Source organism: Chenopodium quinoa, unplaced genomic scaffold (assembly GCF_001683475.1).
Source record: "Chenopodium quinoa cultivar QQ74 unplaced genomic scaffold, ASM168347v1, whole genome shotgun sequence".
Classification (NCBI taxonomy): Eukaryota; Viridiplantae; Streptophyta; class Magnoliopsida; order Caryophyllales; family Amaranthaceae; genus Chenopodium; species Chenopodium quinoa.
In genome coordinates, this window is record NW_018744633.1 from 1,641,327 (window position 1) to 1,653,813 (window position 12,487).

The window sequence follows — 12,487 nt, forward strand, 5'->3', positions numbered from 1 at the left end:
ACCTGACTTTGATACCCCACATGATCACCATGACCCTCTCACCTGACCCCCGCCTAACCACCATGACCCCCTCACCTGACCCCACCCTTCGACATTCGCTCTCTCGTGCCCCCATTCCTTCACTCATTACTCTCTCTCTCTCTCTCTATAAAATTGTTATTTTTTATAAATTCTGTAAAATTACTCATCAAGATTAAATTTTGATGAACACCCATTTCAATTAGGTGTGAGATTTGATATGGGTTTTAACTTTTTTGAAAATAACGAAATTTTATTTTGGATTGCAAACCTAGGGTTGGTTTGAATGAGATACAAGTAATGAGTTGAAAAAGGGATTAGATTATTAGTTAAAACTACATTAGAAGAAGATCACATCAATAATCTTAATTATAATGATGATGATTATTGCGGTTCCAATTCATGTTATCCGTATTATTCATGTGTTTTTGACCTGCAAAATGTGGTTGGTGGTTGAATTGGTGTGATGGTGTTGAGTGGGGTGTGGGTGTTGCACAGGGCATGGTGGTTTGATGGTCAGTGGTCGTGTCTGGGAGCTGATGGTGCGATAGGCTGTGGACGTGGCTGGGAGTTGAGGGTGGTGGTGGAGTGAGGTGTGGATCTTCCTGCAATGGGCGGTGGTCCTGGTGGGTAAAGGGAATGAGAACTCGGGAAAGGAGGGTGAGGCAGTCTCCGTCAGGGGAGGGGGTAGGTACAGTCGGGGGATGGGGGAAGGGATTGGGGCAGCAGGCTCCGGTAAGGCTGGTTAAGATAAGGGAAGAAGGAAGGGGAACAAGGCTCTTAAATATATTTTTTTATTATTAAAATCAATAATAATGAGAATGAGTTGTTAAAATGGAGTTTCAGAAAAAAAGATTAAGCGCGTGGTTTTCTCTCTAAGAGCGCGTGAAAGTGCGAGCTTAGCAGCCATGGCAGTGAGCACTCGTACTCAATCTTCTTCGAAAATTGCGCAAAACAAACAAAAACACAATCAGAAACAAAAAAAAAATAATAAGAAGAATAAGGAAAAGCATGGAAACCCAGAAATTGAAGTGATGGAAATTGGGAACCCAGAAATTGATCGATTTATGGAAGAACAAATTCTTTCACCAGGGGCTTCAATAATGGAATTGGAGCAGCAGAAGAGGACAAAAAGGGCTTTCTCTGAATGGATTAGTGCCATGGAAGCAAGTTCGAAGCAGAAATCGAAGGAATAGAATCTGGGTATGCATCTAACCCCTGTTCTTCAGGTAAACTCCATTTCAAAGAATCTGCAATCTGATTTTGATGCGTCAAATATGCATGCAATTGATGATAATGTTGTGAAAACTAAATTCCCTGAATGTGTTAAAATTGATTTAGAGGATATACAGGATGAAATTGATTTCTGGAATTCTGCAATTGTAGTATATGTTTGTGGTGCTAATCCCCCATTAACTGTAATGGAAGGGTTCTTTAGAATGATATGGAGGAATTTGGGGATAGATAAAGTGGCTTTGAGGGAGAAGGGTATTTCTATGGTTCGTTTTAGGACCATGGAAAACAGAGACAGAGTATTGGCTGGACCTAAAATTTTCTTTGATAAGAAACCTGATGGGCGTTGGAACGGTCGTACATTCCACACTCAATCAAACACATTTATTAACAAACACCTTACAAACCAAGCATAATGACAAGTAAGAGTTCGGTCCACAAGGAACGGGATATGATTGCCAAAGATCTTTACACTTAAGCTAACTCGAAGTCAATTGGTGAATTGGGGTTCATCTAGAAGACAAACAAACTATGGTTCTAAATCAATGAATTAAAGATACTAGGGAATGAGATCCACTCAACCAAGGCAAATAGGCAAACGGGGAGTAAAATAGACAAGATATAGCAAGGACTATATGTAAAATCAACCTCATGCAATTAGAAAACAACTCACACTACTAAACTTAGATTCCTCATTAGTTTAGCAATAGATGATACATAATCAAATTACAATAAGTAATGACGTACTCAATTTACACTTCCATGTCAAATTAGGCATATCATACTATCAAGCTCCTTAGTCAAGGGTAGCTAAACCTATCATGAGGAACTAACAAGCAATCTCATATAATCAATTTAATTGCAATTCAAACATCAATGCTTCTCCCACATTTGCATAGTTAACCCAAAAGGTCGAGCTTCACCCAACCCCTAGCAAGAAGACTACTCACAACTCATGTTTATCAACATGCAATCAAGAATTAGGGTTCTAAATACTTCAATAATTGGGGAAAAGTGGTTAACAATTGAAATAACTATCATCCAATAACAAATTACCAAGAACTAGGAAGATTTAAATAACATGCAAATACCAAATAAAATCTTAAATTAAAAGGAAGAAGGTTGGAGAAATTACTAATTGAAGCTTCAAATGTTGAATACAAATTGCCAAACTTTGAGAATAATTCTTGAATTTCACTAATACAATGATTTGATTTGATGAAAACTAAGCTAAATTAATCCTAAGGAATGTTTCAAACTAAGAGAGGTTTTTGAAAACTAGGCTACTGTCCCCCCTTTTCTAAATGAGCTAAAGGGGAAGTATTTATACTCCCCGAAACACATAGGGAAATCCGTCAAAAGAAAACGGATTCCCAGCGAGGAGCGCCCGCTCCACAATGAGGAGCGCCCGCTCCTAAGCTGGGAGCGCCCGCTCCTCTCGGCTGCACGCCCTCTCCAGAATGCTTCAATGAAGGATCAGATTTGAAAGTGTCAGGGAGGAGCGCCCGCTCCTCACATGATGCACGCCCGCTCCCCTGTTCCAGCAGCATGGGCAGATTCAATCTTCAACGGGAGTAGCGCCCGCTCCATGAGAGGTGCACGCCCGCTCCTAACAGCACCTGAAGTTGGGCAGAATGTGGCTAGAGTCGAGGAGCGCCCGCTCCATGAGAGGTGCACGCCCGCTCCTAACAGCACCTGAACTTGGGCAGAATGTGGCTAGAGTCGAGGAGCGCCCGCTCCTTGAGAGGGGCACGCCCGCTCCCCTGGAGCGCCCTCTCCAATCTTCAATCCTCTTGTCTTAAACACGATTCATGCACCGAAAGCCTGCCTAATTGAGCTCATAGACCTGCAAAACATGGACAAACACAAACCAAGAGGGGGGGAAAGCCGAGAAAAAACATTTTCATTCAAAATTGGGTTAGAAAGAGGGGAAATGATCGCAAAATCGGGTTTAAATTTACACAATAAGTGGTCAAATAAACCACTTATCAAATCCCCCCAAGCTAGCCAAATGCTTGTCCTCAAGCAATTCACATTGCCCAAAAACAAACCCAAAGATCAATTTGCTCAAAGAAAAGCACATGCATAGATATGAGAATCCTTAAGCAATAAAACTCGAGCATGAGGTATATGCCTAAGATCAACCACGGTCATGACTAGCCGAGGCCTAGCTAACCTTCCCGAATGTACTCAACTTTGGTCCATTCAACCAATCTTACCGCGTCCCCAACACAAAGTTCAAATTCCCCCTAATGGTAATGTCTCATGACTCCTCGAAGGAGCCGAAAGAAAAATAGACCCAAGAAGGTTTAGAGCACTCGACATCTCAATGATAAATACCCTCTCCATATGCTTGTGAACCAACTCCCTCCACCGTCTATGGCTTCAACTATTCTACTAACATTACAAGACTCAAGGAATACGGCACAAAGTTAAGGCATAGAGAAAACTAGAAGTGCTTTGCAATTAAAGTCAAGCTAAGATATATAGCACTAAGAGCAAACCTAAAGAGGTTTCTAACTTTGACCCAAAATACAAACTATGAATAAACTTGAAACAAAAACGCACCCCCAAGCTTGTTTCATCGCTAGGGTGGTGGCTATTCATTACTTCTTTTTTTTTTTTTTTTTCAAACTTGGGTATTTACATCACAAACTATTATTTATAACAACTTAAAGATTGAACTAAGGAAACAAGAATGACATGCCTTAACTTTGTGCGAATGAACAATACATAACAACTTCATATTACTAAGAGTAGTTTAGGCCGCGATCTTGGGAGTCAGGACTCAAGTTCTCGATCTAGGTACTAAATCAAAGAGGATCCTTGCCACTCATTCAAATGTAGTAGGCTTGAAAAAATAATATTACACCCTCACTTTTGGGAACAATGTGGGATCAATTACTACCTTTTGGGGTTCAAATTCCTTTGATATGGGCGACTCCATCTTACCACAAACCTAGACTTTAAGTTTCGCACATTCGGGAAAGTTATTCTCACACTAGCCTAAACTAACCAATTCTATGTTCCACCAAGGGCATCTAAACCATGCTCGAAATTTTATTACGAAAAGAAAACAAACATCCACCACATACAATTCAATATCATCATTGCAAACCGATCAAAGGCAAACAAAATCCTTTTTAAATTTTTTTTTTTTTTTTTTTTTTTTTTTTTTTGAATAAAGGTTGAAAATGGGGGAAAGAGAAACTAATTAAAGAATTTGGATATTAGGGATTTGGATATTAGGGAATTTGGATGTTAGAGGGGTTAGAGGATAAGAAAAAGAAATTTAGATATTAAGGGAAATCATCATCAAAATTCACCATCAAGCAAGACCAAGAACAATGCCAATCAACCATGATACCAACCAACAATCAAACCAACCAAAGCATGATCATATCAAAGCCATAGATAAGATGCTCCAAATAGCACACACATAAAGAGAAGTGGGACAAAAACATCAATATGCAATTGTTCTAGCCTAGGCATGCCATAAAAACGTGAAAAGGGGTAACAACCAACCTAATATAGGCATGCAAACTAGAACATAATACCTTATGAATCCTACCACAAGTCCCAAAGGCTAGACTAAGCCTTTCATGCCAAACATTCCACATACAATCTCAAATTTCTCCATACATAGCACAAAAGGCATCACAAGAAAGCACATTTCCTACCAAAACCGAAAACTACCCTAGACACAAAGACCCCAAGACTTCCCCCAAGCTAGACATTTGATTACCGTTCCCACGATAGATGGACACAATGAGAAACATCTCCCCCCCCAAGCTAGAACTCGACACCGGCCTCGGTGTTACACATGATGGGAAAAGAAGAGAAGGGAACGGTAAAAACAAATGTCTAAAGGCTACTCCCGATCATCCTCCCTAGGCGATGATGGCATGTAGTTATAGTTGAGGTCTACATCGCCGGAAAAGGAAGGTTGATCCACGTATGGAGGAAGATCATAGCTAGGGCTACTACGATAGTGACCGTAGTCCGGTGCATTACTAGTGCCCCACCCACCATCATACCCGGGTGGAAACCCGAAGTATCCCCTTAAGGGGTGGTTATCGATTTCCTCGGGAGTCATATTACCACATGTCTCGGGGACGTGGTAATAAGATGGGTCCCCCCTAAAATCACAACCCCCGGGTTGTGTATAATCGTAGGGAGGAAAGGATCGTAGCTCCGAAACGGAGCTACGAGGTCCTTGCCAATAAGAGTAGGTGGGTTGGTTGTTGTTCCAACCCGCAACCGGCCCCTCTTGAACGGGGCGGTTAGGATAGTTGACATAGGGGAGAAAGTCTCCCCTCTCAACTTGGCTTTGATATGTCATTTGAGACACATAACTTTGATATTCATTTTCTTGGAGGATTCTTTGGTTGGAAAGATTTAGGCGGTGAAAAGCCGATTCAAGGTCGAAGGAGGAAGAAGGAGAAGAAGAGGAGCCGCCGAAAAACCTAGGAGCGGTAGAAATACTATGGCGACGAGGTTGAGATGGCTGGTCAGGGATGGGAACATTCGCGGGGAGTGGCTCAAATGGCACTTGCCAAGTGTTCCCCACGGTGTTCATTACCGCCGCATTAGGGAGAAAGCAACGGTGCTTACCCTTGACCAACCAAGAGTATGTGGTGACATTGCCACGGATCTCCACAAGCATTTGCATTGAGGCAAGTCCGGCAAGGTCAAGGACATTGGACCCGTTCACCGGGGTTAATTGCTCAACCCAATTAGTGAAACCCAAAGCCTTGGCAATTATTGTGATCATGCCACCACATTTTATCTCCCCTCTAAACTCCGTACTCCTCTTAATCTCAAGGCACCTTTGGATAAACAAGTATCCTATGTTCACATTACCCTCAAGGTCCCCTTCAAATCGGGAAGCTATAAAGAGGCATTTGATCTCCTCTTTTGTTAGCTTCCCGAGATCTTGTTTCGAGAAACAAGCGTACCCCATAATTCTCATGAATATACGGAGTACGGGGTGGACAATGTGGCTAGCGTGGCTAGACCGGGTGGTGAAATTAGGATACTCCGCGATAGTATTCCACCAATTTCGCTCTTCGTAGCTAGAAAGTTAGAAACTATCGGGGTTGTCTATTTGATTATACACGGGCCACTCAAATATTTCATTGAGGCGAGTTAAGGTTAGAGTCTTTTCTTGATTGAAAAGTCTTAACTTAATTTCGCACTCAAGAGGCTCTCCCTCACCATTGATTCGGCGCATGGTTAAGGTTGAAAGGAACTCGAGAGTGATCGATTCGTAGGTTAGCTCCCTCTTCTTGAGGTAGTTTAACCATCCGAAATTATCGGCCACTCGCCGAATTCCTTCATCTATCCCTAAAAGATGGCCAGTTGATTGGTCGTAAAATCTTGTTGGAAGGATTTTTCGTTTTGAAAGCTCGGAGTGATACTTTTTAAATTTTTCGGGGATTCTAATGGGAGGAGGAGCATTGTCTTGGTTTTGAGTTTGGTTTTGGTTTTGGTTTTCGGATATTTGGATGCTGGAAGTCTTTCTTTTCTTTCCTCCCGCACCTCCAAATAATCTTAGCACCATCTTGACAAAATTTGGAAAAAGGAGTAAAAAGGGTTCACTCAAAACTCCTCACACAAGCACCAAAATTCAACAAACACAACCTCCTTAACTTCAAATCCCCCAAATTAAACCAAGGTACCTGCTCACAATTCAATAATAATTCCACACAACCAACCAACAATCTTAACACAACAATTCTCACACAAAAATTCACAAATTCACAAATTATAATTAATTTTTCATGCACAAGCCATTCCCTTACTCCACAATTATCCACAAAAACCAACAATTTAATTATCAAAGGCAAGAAAATTTGTTTAAATCACCTAATCATGCAACTAATTACACAACAATCATGAAATAAACAAATTGAGAGAAATATTGAAGAAAAACCCTTAGGTTTAAGAGGGAAAGTGAAGTAAGGAAGAAAATTATACCACTTTGAGTATGAAAATACTCTAAAATCCTCCAATTTCCTCAAATTCCTCCTTTACTAGCAAGCTTGCCCCTTTCCCTATTGATTTTCTTCAATTCCCACTTGTGGGTCTTCGAAATTTTTGCCCAAATTTTTGTAAAATTATGGTTTTTGGAGAGAGAATTTGATGTAGATTAAGAATTTGTGAATTTCGGTTGAAGAAAGTTGAGATTTGATAATGAAAATGAAGAGAGAAGTTGGAGAATATGAGGTTTTTAGAGAGGGTAGTAGATGGGAAGGAGGAGAGAGAGTATGAATGTTTGAATGAGTGGTGAGAAATGATGGGTAAAGTGATTAAAAGAGAGATAAGTTCCTCTTTTTTTTTACCCGGACAGGTAGGAGCGGGCGTGCAGAAGGGTAGGAGCGCCCGCTCCTAACTGAGAGAGTTTCTGCCCGTTTTAAAACCATTTTGGAGCGGGCGTGCAGAGATGTTGGAGCGCCCGCTCCAAGCCGTAGTTGAGAAACTGACTTTCTGACCCAGCAAGGAGCGGGCGTGCAGTTGAGTTGGAGCGCCCGCTCCTTAAATCAATTTTGGCTACGGCATTTGACAGGAGCGGGCGTGCAATGATGTTGGAGCGCCCGCTCCAAGCCGTAGTTAAGAAACTGACTTTCTGACCCAGCAAGGAGCGGGCGTGCAGTTGAGTTGGAGCGCCCGCTCCTTAAATCAATTTTGGCTACGGCATTTGACAGGAGCGGGCGTGCAATGATAGTGGAGCGCCCGCTCTAATGCTATGATTGAAACCTGTTTGCTAACCCAGACAGGAGCGGGCGTGCAGTTGAGTTGGAGCGCCCGCTCCTACCAGTCTTGAAGCCTACTGTTTCGTACATTGAGCTTGGAGCGGGCTTGCAGTTGTGTTGGAGCGCCCGCTCCTAGCTGTTGACAGCTTCCTGTTTTGTTTTCTTCGGCTCTTTTTGCTTCAAGTACCTATATCAAAACCACAAGAACAAAATTCAACAATTTTGGCCAAAATCAGATATTCCCAACACTCATATTCTTTTCTTCTCTCATTCATTGTTTTATTTTTCACTCCTTTTATTTTCTTGACTCTCTCTTCTCTCTCTTTTTTTTCTTTTTTTTTACTCGGGTTGCCTCCCGGAAGCGCTTCTTTAACGTCAATAGCTTGACGACCTCCACACTCAGGAGGTAAGATTACATTGAGTTGATTCTAAAACACCCACATGAGCACCCTCGTAGTAAAGCTTGAGGCGATGCCCATTCACCTTGAAAGATCTCTTGCCGTCCATATCCCAAACTTCCACGGCTCCATGAGGAAACACTTCCTTGACAACAAAAGGTCCACTCCACCTTGATAAAAGTTTCCCGGGAAACAATTTCATCCTAGAATTGTAGAGGAGTACCTTATCGCCTTTTAGAAATGCTTTCTTTTCAATGTTCCGGTCGTGGCAATCCTTAGTGCGATTCTTATAGTTGCTAGCACACTCATAGGCTTCCAACCTTAGCTCTTCAAGCTCATGCAAATCAAGCCATCTTTGCTCTCCCGCGCTAGCCAAGTCGAAATTAATCTTCTTGATCGCCCATTGGGTCCGGTGCTCAAGCTCCACCGGTAGATGACAAGATTTTCCATACACTAGACGATATGGAGTTGTGCCTATTAGGGTCTTGTACGCCGTTCTATATGCCCATAGAGCGTCATCAAGCTTTTCTGACCAATCCTTCCTGTTCTTAGCAACCGTCTTCTCGAGGATTAACTTTATTTGACGGTTAAACACTTCCGCTTGTCCACTTGTTTGTGGATGATAGGTAAGGCCAAATCTTTGGTGGACCCCGTGCTTTCTTAGCATCTTTTGAAAAGCACTATGAACAAAATGTGAACCATTGTCACTCACCACCGCCCTTGGAATACCGAATCTTGGAAATATGACTTTTTTGAACATCTTCATGACAACCTTGTGGTCATTAGTTGGGGAGGCAATGGCTTCCACCCATTTTGATACATAGTCGACCGCCACAAGGATGTATTGATTCCCATGAGAATTTGGGAATGGCCCCATGAAATCCATACCCCATACATCAAATACCTCAAGCTCAAGAATCGGTTGTTGGGGCATCTCATTGCGTTTGGATATGTTGCCGGTTCGTTGACACCGGTCACAAGTCTTCACAAATCCCCAAGCGTCCTTGAAGATGTGAGGCCACCACAAACCGCTATGCAAGATTTTCAATGCAGTTTTGTTGGCTCCCATATGCCCTCCACATGGATCGGAATGGCACATCTTGAGCACTCCTTGCACTTGTTCATCCGGGACACACCTACGGAGCAAACCGTCTACTCCTCGTTTGTAGAGAATGGGATCATCCCATACATAATGTCTTGCTTCCCTTTTTAGCTTCTTCCTTTGATTCTTGGAGAAATCGGGTGGGCATTCTCCACAAGCCAAGTAGTTTACCAAGTCGGCGAACCAAGGAAGCTCCTTTTCATTCAAGATGTAAAGCATATCATCTCTCAATTCATCACATATAGGGATTTCATCATCACTAGCTTGCACATTCTCTAGTCGGGAAAGATGGTCCGCAACCACATTCTCGGCCCCCATTTTATCACGGATTTCAACATCAAATTGTTGGAGAGATAGGACCCACCGAAGAAGACGTGGCTTGGATTCTTTCTTTGCAATAAGGTACCTAATGGTTGCGTGATCGGTATAAACAATAGTTTTGGAACCAATGAGGTAGTTCCAAAACTTCTCAAAAGCATGAACCACGGCAAGAAACTCTTTCTCTGTTGTGGTGTAGTTCCGTTGAGCTTCATTCAAAGTCTTAGACATGTAGTAAATCACGTGAAGCCTCTTCTCTATCCTTTGCCCCAATACTCCTCCAATCGCAACATCACTTGCATCGCACATAAGTTCAAATGGCAAATCCCATCTTGGCCCTTGCACAATTGGAGTTGAGATTAAAGCATCCTTTAATTTGTTGAAAGCTTGGAGACACTCTTCATCAAAAATAAAGATGGCATCTTTTTGAAGAAGAGCATTTAGGGGTCTAGCAATTTGTGAAAAATCCTTGATGAATCTCCTATAGAACCCGGCATGCCCCAAAAATGACCTTACTCCTCTCACATTGATTGGTGGCGGAAGCTTTTCTATCACTTCAACCTTGGCCTTGTCAACCTCAATCCCTTTGCTTGAAATCTTATGACCAAGGACAATTCCCTCTTCCACCATAAAGTGGCATTTCTCCCAATTCAAAACCAAATTGACCTTCTCACATCTTGTCAAGCTCTTGCCCAAGTTGGACAAACAATCCTCGAACGAAAGGCCCCCTACCGAGAAATCATCCATGAAAACTTCCATTTCGGCTTCAAGCATGTCCCCAAAAATACTCATCATGCATCTTTGGAAGGTTGCCGGTGCGTTGCAAAGCCCGAAGGGCATCCTCCTATATGCAAAAGTTCCATAGGGACAAGTAAAAGTTGTTTTCTCTTGGTCATCCGGGTTTATAGGGATTTGAAAGAAACCCGAATAACCATCAAGAAAGCAATAATACTTGTGCTTGGTTAGTCTTTCAAGCATTTGGTCGATAAAAGGGAGAGGAAAATGATCCTTGTTGGTGGATGCATTTAGACGTCTATAGTCTATGCACATCCTCCAACCGGTCACCGTTCTAGTTGAAATGAGATTACCATTCTCATTTTCAACTACGGTCATTCCTCCCTTTTTAGGGACCACATGAACGGGGGAAACCCATCTAGAACTCGAAATGGGGAAGATGATGCCGGCATCAAGGAGTTTGGTGATTTCTTTCTTCACCACCTCCCCCATTTGAGGATTGAGTTTCCTTTGCCTCTCAATGGAAGGCTTAGCACCCTCCTCAAGTGTTATGTGGTGCATACATAAAGCGGGGCTAATACCTTTGAGGTTATCTATGGTATAGCCTAAAGCACCTTGGTGATCTCTCAAAACACCACATAACATTTGAGTTTGGCACTCGTTCAAAGAAGAATTCACAATAACCGGAAAAGTTGAATTGGGGCCCAAAAACTCATACCTTAGGTGTGATGGTAGAGGTTTCAACTCTACCATTGGAACACCCTTACCTTCTCTTGAGGTAGCTACTTCTAATGCATCATGTGTTGTGATTCCCATGCACACTTGCTCATTGCTTGGTTCCGTACTTCCTTCAAGCATCTCTTCATACAATGCCATCTCTTTGCTTTGGTCACCTATCTTTTCCTTGTTCAAAAGGACATTCTCAAGGGCATTGTTAGTAGTGAGCAAGTGCTCATGCATAGAAGTTACAATAGAATCAATAGTATCAATCATCATGCAATTATCAAGACTAGAGCTTGGATATTTCATGCTCTCATTCAAATCAAATTCTATCACCTCATTTCCTACTTTTAGTGAAATTTTAGCACTTTGAACATCTATTAAAGCACCCGAAGTAGCAAGAAAAGGTCTTCCTAGAATTATTGGAATGTTAACATCTTCATCCATCTGTAACACAACAAAATCCACCGGGATTACAAACTTCCCCACCCTTAGAGGAACATCCTCTACCTTACCCTTTGGGAATTTAATAGAGCGATCGGCCAATTGTAGGGTGATGTTGGTGGGTAGAAGTTCCCCTATCCCAAGTCTTTGGTATACCGAGTATGGCATTAGGCTAACACTAGCCCCTAGGTCACACAAAGCATTATCAATTTGCATCTTGTATATTGCACATGGGATAGAAAAGTTACCGGGGTCTTTTAATTTGGGTGGCATCTTGTTCATGATAATTGCACTACAATTCTCGGTGAGACTCACCGTTTCAACCAATTCACACTTTCTCCTTCCACTCAAAATATCTTTCAAAAACCTAGCATAGTTAGGCATTTGCTTAATAGCATCGGTAAAAGGAATTGAAAGGTGAATTTGTTTCAATGTTTCAAGAAATTTTCCAAATTGCACATCTAATTTGTTTCTAACAAATTTGTGAGGATATGGTAGTTTTTGCAATTGTTTTTTTTCTCTCTCTTTTTCTCTTCTCTCTTCACTCTCTTTTTCAAAATCTTTCTCTTTCTCATATTCTTTTTTTTTCTCACATTCTTTCTCCTTTTCATTCTCATGGTTTTGCTCTATCTCTTGTTTAAAATCACTTTTAAAGGGAGGCTCACTCATGTTCATTCTCTCATTGCCTTTTTTAGGAACACTTTCTTCCAAAACTTTACCACTCCTTGTTGATATAACATTTACAGGCCTCTTAGGATCTAGTC

General features: G+C 41.8%; 1 protein-coding gene across 1 annotated transcript; it reads right to left on the minus strand.

Annotated features, from left to right (window-relative positions):
• Positions 1-8,405: 8,405 nt before the first annotated feature.
• Positions 8,406-9,824, minus strand: LOC110701560. Its single transcript, XM_021879193.1, has 2 exons — positions 9,309-9,824; positions 8,406-9,071 (listed from the first exon to the last, which is right to left on the minus strand). Exons 1-2 carry the CDS (start codon positions 9,822-9,824, stop codon positions 8,406-8,408), a joined length of 1,182 nt encoding a protein of 393 aa, XP_021734885.1.
• Positions 9,825-12,487: the final 2,663 nt, after the last annotated feature.

Bases quoted from the DNA above. Each gene is read 5' to 3' on its own strand.
- LOC110701560 (XM_021879193.1), bottom strand. From the start codon at position 9,824: ATGGGGGCCGAGAATGTGGTTGCGGACCATCTTTCCCGACTAGAGAAT. The intron at 9,072-9,308 runs GTATTTGATGTA...GCTTTTCAAAAG, and splicing joins AACCGATTCTTGAGCTTGAG to ATGCTAAGAAAGCACGGGGT.